Here is a 17,645-nt window from a genome sequence, read left to right on the forward strand (position 1 = left end):
AAAATCATGCGGACATCTGAATGGAGCTTTACAGGGGGGTGATCAGGGAGTCTATATGGGGTGATCACCACAGTCATTGATCATGCCCCTGTAAGGCTTCATTCAGACGTCCGGATGCGTTTTGCGGATCGGATCCATCTATCAGTGCATCCGTAAAAATCATGCGGACATCTGAATGGAGCTTTACAGGGGGTTGATCAATGACAGGGGTGTAATCAATGACAGGGGTGATAACCACAGTCATTGATCACGCCCCTGTAAGGCTTCATTCAGACGTCCGGATGCGTTTTGCGGATCCGATCCATCTATCAGTGCATCCGTAAAAATCATGCGGACATCTGAATGGAGCTTTACAGGGGGTTGATCAATGACAGGGGTGTAATCAATGACAGGGGGGTGATCAGGGAGTCTATATGGGGTGATAACCACAGTCATTGATCACGCCCCTGTAAGGCTTCATTCAGACGTCCGGATGCGTTTTGCGGATCGGATCCATCTATCAGTGCATCCGTAAAAATCATGCGGACATCTGAATGGAGCTTTACAGGGGGGTGATCAGGGAGTCTATATGGGGTGATCACCACAGTCATTGATCATGCCCCTGTAAGGCTTCATTCAGACGTCCGGATGCGTTTTGCGGATCCGATCCATCTATCAGTGCATCCGTAAAAATCATGCGGACGTCTGAATGGAGCTTTACAGGGGGGTGATCAATGACAGGGGTGTGATCAATGACAGGGGGGTGATCAGGGAGTCTATATGGGGTGATAACCACAGTCATTGATCACGCCCCTGTAAGGCTTCATTCAGACGTCCGGATGCGTTTTGCGGATCCGATCCATCTATCAGTGGATCCGTAAAAATCATGCGGACGTCTGAATGGAGCTTTACAGGGGGGAAATCAATGACAGGGGTGTAATCAATGACAGGGGGGTGATCAGGGAGTCTATATGGGGTGATAACCACAGTCATTGATCACGCCCCTGTAAGGCTTCATTCAGACGTCCGGATGCGTTTTGCGGATCCGATCCATCTATCAGTGGATCCGTAAAAATCATGCGGACGTCTGAATGGAGCTTTACAGGGGGTTGATCAATGACAGGGGGGTAATCAATGACAGGGGGGTGATCAGGGAGTCTATATGGGGTGATCAGGTGCTAATAAGGGGTTAATAAGTGACGGGGGGGGGGTGTAGTGTAGTGTAGTGGTGCTTGGTGCTACTTTACTGAGCTACCTGTGTCCTCTGGTGGTCGATCCAAACAAAGGGGACCACCAGAGGACCAGGTAGCAGGTATATTAGACGCTGTTATCAAAACAGCGTCTAATATACCTGTTAGGGGTTAAAAAAATCACATCTCCAGCCTGCCAGCGAACGATCGCCGCTGGCAGGCTGGAGATCAACTCTCTTACCTTCCGTTCCTGTGAGCGCGCGCGCCTGTGTGCGCGCGTTCACAGGAAATCTCGCGTCTCGCGAGATGACGCACGGATGCGTCCAGGAGGAATGAATCAACCACCTTCCGGACGCATCCGTGCGTTAGGCGGTCGGGAGGTGGTTAAAGCTGGCTGGATTTATACATAAAAATCTTTTGGTCAGTTCATTGTGATGTTACCATACAAAACCACACACATAAAACAGAACCTCCCCCTCTTCATAAACATGCATGTTCAAATTGGCAAAGCATGCATGTTTACGCTATAGGGAAGAAGATGACGAGAAGCTGCCAGACACTTCTCACAGAGGGTTTTCTCCTGGCAATACAAAGGAGTGGGCTTGTTGAGAGCCAACATGCCTTACTCTTGGTTCATTGACCATTAGGAGAAAGTAGGAAAGCCCTCATTCATATCAGATTACTGTGGTATTTCCTGAGTGATATCATGTCAACAAAAGGTGGTCTATTCTGAAACCTGACTAAACTTACCACTGATTCAGTCCTTTGGACAAGTCCACCTGAGAAAGGTCAATAATAACCTGTAGGATTAGGAGAAGACAACCCATCAGTATCAAAAAAATAGCATGGACTATGCATTGCCTGCACCCACATTTCCCTGACTTAGTGGTCTAAACCCTGTCTAAGGACACAAAGTGGTTATCCCATGACTAATGTAAAAAAATTAAAATCAGCCATCGTATAGTATATGACAAACTCTTTCTAACAAAGCTAGAACCAGCCCTGTACCTCACATTCATTGCTCTACTAGACTTACATCAAACTGACTGCTCAGGGGAGTGTCTTTTCTGCTGCAGCTCAGGGGGTGTGGCCATGCTCTGCCTATCACAGCTCAGGAGGCAATTAAAGGATGAAACAGAGCATGTGCAACCCCATCAGTGAGCAGGACAAAACGAAACAAATAGCAGGTGGCGCTATACAGAAACATTTTATTAAATCTCTGTGGCTATGCTAAATTTTTATTTCCGTGCAATTACAAAAGTATTCAGACCCAGGTGCTGGTTTGAAAAGTGTAGAATATTTTTCATGGAACAACCGCTTTAACCCTCCCCCCCCCAGGATTTCCTGGGTAATTAATTTCCATACAGGATCACTATCCTGCTCGTAAATTCCAATAGTCCGCATATATTAGGTTTGCTATTTAGTTCAGCTACACTGAGTATATTTGCTATGTGAACATACAAGAAATTATAAATCATTGGCTTGAAAAATAAAAGAGGTTGGCTATCCCGCATTTTAATGCGCTGTACCTTTCCGAACAGCTCTTTCTCTCTGGACATGAAGGACACACTGTTTTTCACTGAGATTTCTAGTTTTCTCTTTGCTGCTTCCTCCAATGGTATTTCCCACTCCAGCCTGCAGGAATCACAAGGGTATGTAAGGGCTATAGGCTAGGCAAAACACTACATACATTTACCAGTCTTCTCATTGCCACTGATCACTATGTGAATATGTGTAGGACATACTGGGGAAAATCTGATTGCACTGATGAAAGCACATAGCTTTAGGGCTCATGCACACAGCGCCCCAAATTACAGAGCAATTGCCACTCCAAGTGCTGCTGTAACCTCCCAAAGAAGCAGCACTTCTAAAGAAGAATATATCTGCAGTGCATCATCTGATGGAACATCGAGGCATGCAGAGATAAAGCACAGCCCCCTAGACTTCTATGGTTTCCACGTTAGAGCTTGTGAGTCACAATGTGTCTGGCAATGCTAGAGTGTAGACTAATCACATAGGAGTCCGGATTGCCTAACACAGTGCGGTCACTATTCACATAAAAGCTAACCCTTTATTACAGTCACCACGGTCAACATGTGAAGGAAGTGCTTACTTTTCATTAAACTCGGGGTTAAGGGTCCGTTTCTTCACACTTGTTTTCCGTTTTGTGGTACGATTTTTATCTGGTAACAGGATGACTGACAAATACGGATCAGGAAGCTCCTTGGAACTGACACTTAAATTTCTGGAAAAAAACAAAAAAAACGTAATATTGAATTCACATCACGATAGACCCAAAAATAATATATTAGCACACCTTGCTATTTATAATTGAGAGCATGATATACGGTAAGTATAAGCCTCAAAGGACTTAAGGCAGGTTTACACTGCCCGATAGGAACATTCGTCTCGGATAATCGGCCCGTCTACAGGTGCCACAGATCACCTGATGAATGAGCGAAACACTCAATCAATCATCGGGTGAAATGGACGTTGATGCAGACAAGTAAATGATCATTTTTGGGCATCAGAACAATGCAGCTGTAAGAAGACAAGTGATAATCAGCAGCCATCACTGGTTCTCATACTGTGGAGGTGATCGCCGCATGTAAATGCAGAACTTCACCCCCAGTGAACGAGCAGACGACTGTCAGGAAGGAACGCTTCCTTCCTGATAATTGGCAGCCGGTTGGAGCATGCACATCCAGCGTTAAGGGAGGACTACACAGTGACTTTGGCTGCGCAAGGGGCAGATTGCAGTATGGCAATGCTAAATGGCAGCACTGTAACCCACAAACCTACCGTGCAGCTCGTGGGACGCAACTCAACCACATTCACTTTCATTATGTTGCGATGCAGCATTGTGATACTGTGATCTTTGATCATGCGATGTGTTGCCCTAGCATAGGTAGCTATAGTCATTATAGGACAGTATATTAGAAAGCCTGAGAAACAGAGGACAGACATTTTTCCAGTAGGTTTAAACTTGTATTTGGTCTGGCATTCTCTATGCAAAAAGATCTCAATCCACAAAAAAGAAATCACATTAATTTGATAATAATTTTTGGAAATTCCTGCGTTTAAACTATAAAAAAACTTTAGCAATAAAGTTTTATGTTTTAGCCGTTTTCCTGAAAGGAGTGTCCACACTGGCCATAACTTTTGCAGAAAATCCGCAATGAATCAGTGGCAAAACATGTGGCTTTTGCAGTGTGCAATGCAAAGAGTGAAATTCGTTGTGGAAATCCACAGCATAAATTGATATTTACAATCCACACGGCAGGTCAATTTAGATTTTTTTTCCTGGCATGTGGATAAGGTTTCTTAAGATTTCACCCACTTTGCTACTACTGTTAAATGGTGTGGATTTGCTGCAGGCAAATGTGTGGACGTACCATTGCACTTTTTATGACTGGGAATTTGTATTAATCAGGCACCTAACTGGTCGCAAGATGGTATTTTACTGCACACCTGTGCCCATATGAAAACCCATATAAAGTTTACCTGCAACCGTGCATTACTGCTAAAAGCTTCCCCTCTTTTGCTGGGTAATACACTGTCACATGTAGCTGACTTGCGCTGGATTCCACGAGATGGGGATCACTGCAGGAAAACAAAATCGTAATTTAAGAAATCTTCAGTTATAAATAAGGCAGGGAAGAAATGGACGCAAATGAGCTCTTAAATACTGACCTAGGCCTCTCACCCAATTAAGCCAGTACTCTGCTCTGCATTGATGAAGGGCAATCACCCCAAAATAGCGGTCTGCAGATGAGATGCTGGCTTATTTAATATCCAAGTCATGTCTCAAGGCCTATTTAAAAAGGGTCAAACATGGACTTATAGGATATCGGTCTTACATCTGGTAGCATTAGAGGCAGAGCTTGTTAAAGGGGTTGTCTCACTTCAGCAAGTGCCATTTATCATGTAGAGAAAGTTAATACAAGGCACTTACTAATGAATGGCGATTATCCATTTTGCTTCTTTTGCTGGCTGGATTCATTTTTCTATCACATTATACATTGCTCGTTTCCATGGTTACAGACACCCTCAAATCCATCAGTGGTGGTCGTGCTTGCACAGTATAGGAAAAAGAGTCAGCCTCTCTGGTGCCCGGGACCATGAGAGCACACATAAGCTAGCAGACAATTTAGAGAAAGGATTCTGGAGACAATGGAGGTCCTCTTTTCAGCTCTTCTTTATTGATATATTATTCATAAAATCGACATAGTCACTGTCCCCACGGCATTAGTGACCATGCCGTGGGGACAGTGACTATGTCGATTTTATGAATAATATATCAATAAAGAAGAGCTGAAAAGAGGACCTCCATTGTCTCCAGAATCCTTTCTCTAAATTGTCTGCTGCCTGCTACGGGAACACTCCCCCAGGGCCTCTGGAGCCGGGATTATTTACCAGACCAGGCAGGTGAGCTGGATAAAAGTTTTCTCCACACATAAGCTAGTTATTTTTCCTATATTGTGAAAGCACGGCCACCGATGCTGGATTGCAGGGTGGTCGTAACCATGGAAACGAGCAGTGTATAATGTGATAGAAAAATGAATCCAGGCAGCAAAGGAAGCAATATGGAAAATAACAATACATTAGTAAGTTGTATTAACTTTCTCTACATGATAAATGTCACTTACTGAAGTGAGACAACCCCTTTAAGAGCTCATTTGCCTCCCTTTCTTCCCAGAATTCCAGAGGAGCATGTATGGCCCATAAGTCTCCTTACGCCAATTAAGGCGCTCTCCAAAGGAGATAGTACCCCCAAAACAAGGCAAGGGAATGCCTGAATACAAAATCATATCAAAAGGTATATAAGAATCAAGAACTGACCAAGAAAAAAAAAAAAACATGCAACAGTTCCCTTAATCCCTGACGGTAATTTATTTTTATTTAAGTTCTTGGTTTAATTCTTAAAGGGAATGTGACCCATTATAGAAATCAAGTTTTTGAAGAATGTTTGGTGATTTTTGTTAAACCTCCATGTCACTATCTATATCTGTATGTATAACACAGGATCCACCAGGTGATCACAGCTTATCTACTCCTACCTGACCTCAGCACAGGTCAAAGAGCATGCCTAGAAAACTCTTCCATAGAGGTCAATGAGGTCCCTGGTGGCTGCTGTAAAGCTGATCTCTAAATGCTGTTAACAGCAGATCAGGGAAGATGGCCACCCCATAATCAAGTTCAGAAAATGGAATAAAAATATTTGCAATCAGAAAATAGTAGAAAAAAAATTATATAATTGTAGGCGACATATTCCCTTTAAATCCCCATTCCCGAATAAGGATGCATCAGCAAAATATCTCAATACAATGAAACCTCCAACAGTCATCATAGTCAATGTGGGAAGTTCTCAAAGGGAGGAAACTATCAACAATCATAGGGGTTGTACAAAGTGGCAGAACAATAAAAAACTTAGAGGACCTGTTGCCACTTTTGACCTGTCTGTTTTAGTAAATACCCATATTTCTCATGAAATATACAATTTTGGGGCATCTCTTATTATAACTGTGGTCGTGCTGTTCCTGTTTCCTCCTAGAAATTCATGAATATATGGACTACTGCGTATTCTCATTTCCCTACATAGTCTGACTGTCAGCACTGATTGGACATTGCAGGTACACCCCCCCAGCTGACATCACCCTAAGGGCCCGTTCACATGACGTGTTTTGGCAATGTTTTTCATACATTTTCTGTGCAGAATCCACACAAAAATCCATCTCAATGCAAGGCAGAACTTGCTACAGTGTGGAAAAAGGAAGCAGCATGCTCTGTCTTGGAGCGGAATCCTCACCGATTCTCCCATTGAAATGAATGGGAAGCTGAAAATACACTCCAGAAAATCAGCGTGGATTCCACATGGAGTTTTACAGTGAATTTTCAAAATCTGTCGTGTGAACACACCCTTAGACATCAATTATGAATTGCATTTTTTTTTTTGAGGGGGGCTAAACAAAAGTCCTATGTACTCTAACATGGTACCAATGAAAAAAATTGAATTCTGGATTTTTTACATAAAATCTGAGAAATTGGTACCGTTCTTACAATAACCCCACTCAACCATGGTAGAGGGCAAGCTCGGACTGGCCCACAGGGGTACAGGGGAATCCCCCGGTGAGCCCCTGAGCAAGGTGGGCCCTTAGTCTCCCACCCCCTGCACAAGTGGCACATAACACATTAGATTTAGTACACTACATACATATATTCAATGTACAGCACATCAACCAGCTTATGTTCATATAAAAAACTTGTTAGATTATTTATTATATTTGAATGTATCCGTACGGTGGGCCCCCAAAATAAATTTTACTGGTGGTCCCTAGGTACCCCAGTCCGACACTGGTAGAGGGAGATTTACATACGACGTCTTTTTGTAAAATACACATCAATACTGCCACGTCATCACCCTAACCTTACCTATACATTACTTGATCCGCAGGAATGATGCGACTACTAACCTAGCTGTGTCAGTGGCGACACTCACCTGTTTGAATTGGGTAGCCTTTGCCTCAGCTCCCCTGTAGGGCTCTCATCATTGTCCACAGCAGACTCTAAGTTAAATGGTAAATTCCGAGGGCTTGGGGGTCTTTGGGGACCAGAAGATGTAACACTAAGAGCCTGGAGCTCAGGACTGACATTAGGAGAAGAAAGAATCTGAAACAAAAGGGACATTTCAGTGTAAATTGGCACTGGCTTTTGTCCGGAACGTGTAAAAATATATTTGTACATTTAAATTTTGTGTATAGAGCTGAGGACATGAGTTGCTAGATGGCCACTAGCACATCCGCAGTACCCAGTCCCCATAGCTGTGTGCTTTTATGGTGTTAAAAAACCGATTTGATACATATGCAAATTAACCTGAGATGAGTCCAGCGTGAAGGAGCCCAGCACCGCCCCGCAACCTCAGAATCTCCTCCTTGCTCCCTGACGTCACAAAGCTAGAGCGCCGTAATCTTGTGATGCGCGAGCTAGCGCATGCGTAGTGTCGTCATAGTGTTCCTTCCCTGTACTGGCATCAGCTTTAGCGAAGGAACTGCGCATGTGCAAGCTCGCGCATCGCGAGATTATGGCGCTGTAGCTTTCTGACGTCGGGGAGCAGGGAGGAGATTCTGAGGATGCGGGGCGGTGCTGGGCTCATCTCCGGGACAGGACTCATCTCAGGTTAATTTGCATATGGATTAAATCGTTTTTTTTTACACAATAAAAGCACACAGAGCTATGGGGACTGGGTATTGCGGATGTGCTAGCGGCCATCTAGCAGCCCATGTCCTCAGCTCTATACACAAAATCCCACCGACAGGTTCCCTTTAAAAGGGGTTCAGTTTGGAGAGGCTGACAGAACTTGTGGGTTTCTGTAGCTCCCACTAATTCAGGCAGACCTCGCTGGACGTGTTAAGGACTATGTTTGTTTTCAGAATCTGTGGGGGTCCCTGCTTTCATCATAAGCCAGCTAATTGACAGTCATAATCATGATGCACTGTAGTTATAGAGAACAGGTTCTCCGGGATATATTTCAATGTCTGTTTTGTTGAGTGCCTCCATTTTTAATAATTATTGTTGTTACATGACAGGATTAGGCTGTGTGCACTTCACATTTTCATACTACTTTAGGCATATGTGCCAGCAAAGCTTATGGCACATATGTCAAACAAATCCTCAAGGCCCCATTTACCTGATACCAAAACCTTGTCCTGTTGACGTCCTCTTGACATTGTGACATACTTCTGACATATATCGCTAATAAAAGGCTCAAACATGATGTGAACAAAGCTTCAGACATATGAGCAGCACAATAATAAGCAGAATACTGAAGGTATATTTTTGTCTACAGGGGAACGTGGGGAAAGCGTCAACTCACCCGCATTTTGACTCTCATGAGAACCTCACTGTTTGCTCCTGGTGAATTCAGAGGGAACCAGCCATCAAGTGTCATTGACTCAGCAGTCAAGAGATCAGAAAGTGGCAAGGTAAGAGATCCCAGAGACTTATCAGAATCATCTTGAACCTTCAAGAAAATAAAGCACCAATATCACCATCTGATGAGGTAAAACTGATATGGTCTATTCAAGAAAACTCCATAATAAGGGCTTCTACTAACTTGAAGCTGCAGGGTCTCATTTTTGGGGTTCTTGACAAGGAATGCACAGCTTTCATCCCATACTGGATCACTGCTCTTTGAGGTGACCTGATGTGATTGAACATTAATAATATAAGTGAAAAATGAAAACTGATGTTGCTGCACTTCACAAACTAAATGCCAAAAAGATGTACAAAGCAATACTAGTAATTCAAAGATAACATGAAGGGAACACGTTGGAGATGTTACTGAATATCTTTGCGGAGATGGCAGCTGCATGCTAACTGTGCGGCTGTGGGAGTGGGAAGCCTGCTCTCAGTTACAGCAGAGTTCCTCCATAGAGAAGGCAGGGCAGTTTTTTTAGGTCTCTGACTTCTCAATCACTGTGTACACAGTGCTCAATGAGCGCTGTGTATACAGCCTGGGAAACAACACTGCTGCTTCGTGCTCCGGTCCTGGCGATTATGCGATTTCCAGGGGCCAAGTCTCTGCACGAGCTGCTTAGTCTTTGCAAACGCTGATCAGCTCTGCAGTGAGGTTTTACAGCATTGTAAAGCATCTCTGGGCTGTATTTCTCCCTGTAACTGGGTCTAATAAATCATCCTCAGTTACATGAAAAGTCATCAATAAAAAAAAAAATGTAATGTTAAATTTCCCCAAGGGTCTTACATGAACTTACCTTAAAAAAAAAAAAAAAAAAGACTAAAGAAATTAAAAAAAATAATATAAAAAAAATGCCACCACATCTTCGGACCCTGAAACTGTAACCCATATATCCTCTATAACAAAATGACCATTATGGATAGCGAACATAGTTAAAAAAAAATATTATAGATTCACTTTGTGCTGTTAAAAACATGAACAATCTGAAAAAAAGAGACCTGCAGAAGAAAGGAAAAATAATAAAAATAAAATACAAAGCAGCAAGACCTGCGGACACTAGACTAAGTTCACACGAACGTGTGTGATCTGTGGCCGTATTGCGGCCCGCAAGTCGCGGGCCGCAATACACGGCCACAGTTCCGTGTGAATCCTGCATCACGGATGCGGACCCATTGACTTCAATGGGTCCGCAAATCCGGAATCGCGGAACGGCCGCACGGGACGGGACCCCTTGGAAGCACTACGGAGTGCCTCCGTGGGGTTACGTCCCGTACTTCCGTTCCGCTAAAAGATAGAACAAGTCCTATCTTTTAGCGGAACGGCCGGATCGCGGACCCATTAAAGTGAATGGGTCCGCGATCCGATGCGGCTGACCTATGGCCGGCGATCGTGCATTGCGGCCCGCTGATTGCGGGCCGCAGCACAGGCACGGGTCACACACGTTCGTGTGAACTCGGCCTAAAACTGAATAGCCTAGTGCTGTGGAAAGGGTATAGCCCACCTGGGCGGAGCCAACCTTTTTGATGTCTAGTGCCTCCTAGTGGTAGCTGGGCATATACCCATGGTGCTGTGTCCCTATATTATAATATATATATATATATATATATATATATATATATATATATATATATATATATATATATATATATATATATATCTATCTATCTATATCTATCTCTCAAAAGTAAAGCCCTGTGTATCACCAAAAAAAGACATAGAAACTACCTAAATATAACCACACGGTTAATAAAGGAGGGTACAGAGAAGGTAAACTATAAATAAAGTGGGAAAGCTGGGTGAATGTCCTCAGAGAGCAAAGAACAGGAAAGTGTACCCACAAAATAAGGTCTATATGGTTTGGAGTATAAGAAATACCTTAGTCTTGTAGGTAGCTTTCTGCAGACTTATCTGGGCGCTTGCAGTAGGGAGCTTGACACCTTTCTTCATCTGTTTAAACAAGACATTTAGCAAGAATTTATATGAATATGTGATTAACAAGAAGACTATACAACGATAAAGACAGAACTTAATGCTACCATTTTGTTTCAAGAAGAGGAAGAGAGCGGCATCTTCTACTTAGTTAGTGGTGTTCATTGAGGAATGGGGCCCCTACAGTAAAGGTCAATAACCAGTATGGTTTTCCTGGCCTTTTTCTCACCCTTCATTCCCAACATCTTAGCCCTTGTTTGCCAACAATGCAGTTCTGCAAGAGACTGAAGTCTTGTACAGGATTTTACCACTCATTAGTAGAGGGGATGGGATCAACAAGGGTCCCGTATCAGCTGCATAGCTCGCCTCTACAGTATGTACTTCCTTGCACTTAGGTGCCACTGGCAAAATGTAGGTGTATAGAAAGTCAGAGGATGGGCAGATGCTTCTTCGACACAAAACACATACTATATTCGCCTTGCAGGATGTCCATTTTTTTGGAAGGATTTTCAGACTGTAAAACCCAGATGGAAAGGAAAGACTTTCCATGATATTAACTTACGGGCAGACCACTGGCTCGCTCTAAATAGACACACAGGAGGGCAGTTGAGAACTCCTCACTATGCGAAGACTGAGAAAGGCCGTTCACAGTCCGCACCTAAAAAAAGAGGGAATAACGAAAGAAAATAAAACAACTCAACAACAAACAAGGGACGTGAGCAAAACATGAGCACTACAACATTATATGTGCAGAACAGTAGTGCCAGGAGGAAGAGCTGCAAGTACTTCTAGTCCTATCACTTTGCGTTTTGTAGCGTTAGTTGGGGGTAGGGCTGCAACGAGTACTCGATTAAATAGAGTAATTCGACACAAAAAAAATCCTTGATGCTAATTTTTTGCATCGAGGATTCGTTTGTGTCACGTGACCACAGAGCGGGAGTGAAGTGATTGCATGAGCCGGAACTCTCCATACCAGTATGACAATCCCTCAGGCAGCTGCTCACAGCCAATCCCAGTGATTCTCTCATATACACATCATATGAGAGCAGCCATAACAGGACCGCTGATTGGTTAGTGGTAAGACAAATGCTGATTGGCTATAAATGGATTGGGGGTGGGGCTTAGCGCAGTCGGGAAGTGTAGTGTTCTCAGGTTAGTGTGGCTTGCTGTACATTACTGGGGCTGGTGACTACCTGTGTAGTGCAGCACCCTGTGTACTCTGTGGGCCCCAGCTGCTGTCATGGGGTTGTCACTGTTACTGCCTGAGGTAGGTGATGCTTTGTGTTTGCATCATACAATAAGCTAATGTTAAAGAAGTAACCTGTGGCTTTAAGTGCACTACAAAGCCCAGCAAGCCATCAGCTATTTATGCCATGCAGACACTGAATAGATATTGTACTGGGGTGGGGTGGGGGGGGGTTGTTGCCCCTTGCAGTATAATGTCACCATTTGGCCCACCCCATGCAGTATAATGTCTCCTTGACCTCAGCCACCCCATGCAGTATAATGTCACCTTGTAGTAGTGTTTGCAGGGCGGCACTGCTGCTGAGATTGCGGTGCACGTGTCTATGGGATGGCGTTTTCAAGTATAATGTCACCTTGATGGCACTGGGGTGGGGGAGAGCCGAAGGCACTGGGGTGGGGGACTGATGCACTTGGGCTGATCGCACAGGGGGAACGAAGGGTGTTGGGGACTGATGGCAGGGGTCTGATGAGTTTTTATAAAGGAAAACAGTCTATTAATTCATTTTTTCTTATTAGATTACTTGATTAATCGTGAAAATAATCGGTAGAATACTCGATTACTGAAATAATCGTTTACTGCAGCCCTAGTTGGGGGTATATGCTGGGCAGATTTCCTGATATATTCACATACATGTCCAATGTCACCCAGAAGCTCCCATTGTAAAAAAAATAATAGATAAAATAAAAAAAATCTACACACACTTTTACTGTGCGCCTCCTCATAGAATAAAAGAGCCTGGAAGAGTCCAATATGGACGTTATTTTGACCTCCATCGGATAAATGGGGTCCTATGGACATGTTTTACGTATGTGCATGAATTTTTCTGTGCAAACAACATACAAGCACTATAGAAAGTGTGTGAATCCAAATATGGAGGAGATTATCAAACATAATATAGAGACCAAGGCAGTAAGTTACAGAGCTGAGCAGGAAGGTACGTAGACATTACCTGATCCAACTGAGAAGGATCTGTAAGCTGAGACAAACCCTCTACTTTGATGTGCAGTCTTCCAGATTTGACATCCTCCAAGGGCAGCCACTGTCAGGTAGTAACACAGTTAGTGAGGACAGTCCTCTCACCCAAGTGTCATGCATCATTTGTGACACTTAGGAAATAAAGGTAACATTGAATAAACAGATTAAATCACACAGCACAGTGCAGAGTGGAATAGGTAAACCATATACAGTGATCCCTCAAAATACAGTGGCCTCAGGATACAATATTTTCAACATGCAATGGTCATTTCTGACCCATCACAGGTTGAAACCAGACTCCACATACAATGTCTTAGACTTAACCAATCAAAGCCACTTCTCTGGTAAAATAGCTTTATTAGTTGCTAGTTAGCAGCTATTCCTGACTGTTATATGTAAGGACCTGTTTTATCTGTCTTAGTCATCTGCTTATTTTTCTTAAATCTTCATTTTCTCTTACACTGGATGACATTTTGGGGCTTTGGAACCAATTACTTAAGTTACATTGGTTTCAACATACAATTGTCGTCCTGGAACCAATATTGTAACTTGAGGAACCACTGTATATGTAAAGACAAGTTTTTTACATTGCTAGAAAGGGATCTCCCACAACTACCATTCTAATACTGCTCCGGTCTACGCTGGTCTCCATTTCCTGGTCCCAACTTGACACACAGGAAGTTGCTTGGAATGGAATGCCCGCTCAGCCAATCACTGGCCGCATTAGTGAACCGCCCTAACCATTGATTGGCTGAGTGAATGGTTCAAGCCACTTCCTTTGTGTCACAACTGGACTATGAAGTGGACCAGAGCAGGAACGGCAGTGGTAAAAGATCAGTGAGGGAGAGTGCTTCACTTTTATTTTTATCCCTTTCCGGGATATCTCTCTTGAGAACTCCTACACATGTTATGATGCAGTCATTGTTGTCCTGTGTTAGTTATATCAGTTACATGATTATTGCACCGATTTTCTATCATTCTGTCCAACTGTACAAGCACATGGACATCTTATTTATGAATACAGAAGATCAGGGGATGGTGAATACTACCTCATCAATGGTTTTCTGTTTTAGCACTTTTTTCACTGGAACTTTACAGCTGAAATGAAAGTTAAGAAAAATCAGGACTACTTTACTGCTAAGAAATGTCAACCCTAAATTCATCATTCCTAATAATCTAGCCTCCAGCCTTGAGGTGGAAGACTGAATAATCTTAATTTGGTTCCTCTGGGACCCATACCTATATTGAGAGTGGAGAGCTGTCTCCTGGCTGCTGTGACCGGAGAGGTGGCAGCGCATTCAGTACTATGGGAGTAATGAAAGAGGAGGAGATAGATGCTCTCTAGTTTGATGAAGTGGAACCCGCACCTAATGGACATTTATGGCATATCCTATGGATATACCCAGGGGCGGACATACCGCCTGTGCAGCTGGTTCAGCTGCACAGGGGCCCAGCGTGCGAGGGGGCCCATACAGCTTGGACTGGGTCCCTTCCTGAACTTTAGACTGAAAGATAATGTGTTGCTCAGGGACTGACAGGTTTTAGTGTAATTAGCACTCCTGGTCAGTAAGGCTGTGTCCACAGGGTCCGATTTTTACAAAATCGTGGCAAAAAAACAACGCATTTTTACGGGATTTTCTTGAAAATAGGACCTTGTGGACCCAACCTTACTGACCAGGAGAGCTGATTGGTCTGAAAACTGTCACTCAAAAGCACTGACAGGCTCTCCTTCAATGGGCCAGCACTGCTAATCAGTGAGGAAGGAAGGACCCACTGCTGCTGTGTGGAGACCGAGCCCTGCTGCGAGAAGGGGGAGGAGCCTGCCCGAGGACTCGAGAAACAGCAATACAGCCAGGAGGTGAGGAAGGGATCTGTATGTAATGTAGTGTAAAATAGTTCCTGCATGTATGACTGTGTGTATGTGAGAGTGCCTGCATGTGTGAGGATGTATGACCGTGTGTATGTGACAGTGCCTGCATGTGTGAGGATGTATGACCGTGTGTATGTGACAGTGCCTGCATGTGTGAGGATGTATGACCGTGTGTATGTGACAGTGCCTGCATGTGTGAGGATGTATGACCGTGTGTATGTGACAGTGCCTGCATGTGTGAGGATGTATGACCGTGTGTATGTGACAGTGCCTGCATGTGTGAGGATGTATGACCGTGTGTATGTAACAGTGCCTTCATGTGTACAAGTGTGTATGCGACAGTGCCTTCATGTGTGAGGATGTATGACCGTGTGTATGTGACAGTGCCTGCATGTGTACAAGTGTGTATGTGACAGTGCCTGCATGTGTGAGGATGTATGACAGTGTGTATGTGACAGTGCCTGCATGTGTACAAGTGTGTATGTGACAGTGCCTGCATGTGTGAGGATGTGTGAAAAAGAGCGGTTGCATGTATGAAAGTCCAGTATGTGTGTGTTAGGGCTCATTCAGATGGCCGTATGAAGGAGTCCGCATCTGTTCTGCAATTTTGCAGAATGGGTGTGGATCCAATCATTTCAACAGGTATGCAGAAGATGCGTGCGGCAATTGCAGACAAGAATAGGCATTTTCTATCATAGGACGCACATGGCCAGTCTGTGTTTTGTGGATCCGCAATTTGCGGACTGTAAAGCACAGCCGTCGAAATGGGCCCTTCGGCTGGCACCACAAGGTGGCTGTGGCTGCAACACACATTATGCAGCCAAAGATTGCAGCGATACTACGATACATCACAACTAGTAAAAGTAAGTGAGGGCTTGACCTGACGGTCACAAAAAAATCTAACCTGCAGAATTCCTTGCAACATTTCAATTGTGATTTTAAGAAACTTCAAGTTCACACATTCATTTTAACTCAATGCATTGCAGCATTGTGTCTGCTGTGATCCTTGGTTGCACCACACATTGCCAAAAGCACTGTGTAGCCTTAAAGGGGTCACTGTATCTATTGTATATATTTACGTCTGTATGGGTGGTTTGGGGAGGGGCCCAAGCACATTCTTTGCACAGGGGCCCTCTGCTGTCTGTGTCCGCCCCTGGATATACCACAAAAGTTTAGACAGGACAACCCCTTTAATTTTCACAGGGAAGGAGCATCCAGAGTATATCCATGAAGGAGAGCACTACCCAATAGATATGAGCGGTGTCAACTGATCTGCAAGCACCGTACATAGCATTTCATTTACAATACTGCAATGCAGATTGGGAGGATTGTCCGCCCTTCTTGGTCTCATTTCTCATTAAACGTAAATGTTAGACCCCAATCCATCTTAATGCAGGACAGCAGCAACCTGAGGAATAAGTATGTTGGCATTCAGAAATGTTGACCACTGTCTGGACAGTGTCATCCACTGACAAACAGATAATGATTATTAGTCATTTTACTCATTTCCAGGAGGAGTAACAGAAGAACAATCTATAGTTCTAACAAGAGATGCTCCAGAATTATTTTATAAAGAATTATGTATTTACTAAAACACACATGGGGAGCTGACTGGTCCTCATTAAAGGAAGTCTGTCACAGACTTTCCCCTGATAAAACTACCAGCACTGGCCATCAGCATATGGTAAAATCATTCTAAATATACCTGTATGTCATGTGGATGTTAATTGATTGTCCAGGAAAATAACTTTTATTCATATACAAAACTGCTCCCAAGTGCCCAGAAGGACGGGCTTTGCTATTTAAAGTGCCCAAGCCCACCACTCTTTCCCGATATCTGCTCCTTCCTCCCAAGGTTTCCTCCTCTCTTCTAAGGTCACGGCGATGCAGCTCCAAATATTGTGTAGGTGCCCTCTGCTGCGCCTCCAGCCCCTGCGCGCTACATTCCTGTTTGTCGGCTATTGCCTCAGGGATATATTCTGCACAGGGGTCTGCACAAGATTTGGAAACTAATCACTGATGTATGGGGAGAGTGGAGCAAACCTTGGGAGGTTGGGGAAGGAGCAGGTTTCAGGGAAGAGCGGTGGGGCTTGGAGACTTTGAAAAGCAAAGCTCGTCCAGATGGGCACTTGGGAGCCGTTTTGCATGTGAATAAAAGCTCTTTTACTGCACAATCAATTAGCACCCACATGACATACTGGTATACTTAGAATGCTTTTACAACGTTCTGATGGCCAGTTGTACTATGAATACAAACTATTTAAAACACGGGTCAGATGACAATCAGCTAATTTCCACAGGTCCGACAAGTAAAGCCACCAGCGATCTGCTACGCTTTGGCCGAAGCTGCATGGGGCGGTGCATTTTTTGTGCAGTGGAATGCAGTATTACATGTCTGACATTTAAATGAATGGCCAGCCATTAATGCACGGTCATGCCAACTCCTTCCAGAGAAAAAAAAAAAAGAGGCTCCAATAGATG

At 43.9% G+C, this 17,645-nt stretch overlaps 1 protein-coding gene across 1 annotated transcript in view; it reads right to left on the reverse strand.

Moving 5' to 3' along the window:
- Positions 1 to 17,645, reverse strand: part of ESYT1 (extended synaptotagmin 1) — a 109,701-nt gene that overhangs the window by 7,221 nt on the left and 84,835 nt on the right. Inside the window, exons 20-30 of the mRNA XM_040425566.1 lie at positions 14,344 to 14,392; positions 13,269 to 13,358; positions 11,636 to 11,731; positions 11,020 to 11,091; positions 9,283 to 9,369; positions 9,043 to 9,189; positions 7,669 to 7,838; positions 4,674 to 4,772; positions 3,283 to 3,414; positions 2,699 to 2,804; positions 1,920 to 1,969 (exon numbers count right to left, since the gene is read on the reverse strand). Of these exons, the coding sequence (XP_040281500.1) occupies positions 1,920 to 1,969; positions 2,699 to 2,804; positions 3,283 to 3,414; positions 4,674 to 4,772; positions 7,669 to 7,838; positions 9,043 to 9,189; positions 9,283 to 9,369; positions 11,020 to 11,091; positions 11,636 to 11,731; positions 13,269 to 13,358; positions 14,344 to 14,392 (1,098 nt within the window). The remainder of the gene's footprint in view (positions 1 to 1,919; positions 1,970 to 2,698; positions 2,805 to 3,282; positions 3,415 to 4,673; positions 4,773 to 7,668; positions 7,839 to 9,042; positions 9,190 to 9,282; positions 9,370 to 11,019; positions 11,092 to 11,635; positions 11,732 to 13,268; positions 13,359 to 14,343; positions 14,393 to 17,645) is intronic.

The sequence above is a fragment of the Bufo bufo genome, chromosome 3 (genome assembly GCF_905171765.1).
Source record: "Bufo bufo chromosome 3, aBufBuf1.1, whole genome shotgun sequence".
NCBI lineage: Eukaryota > Metazoa > Chordata > Amphibia > Anura > Bufonidae > Bufo > Bufo bufo.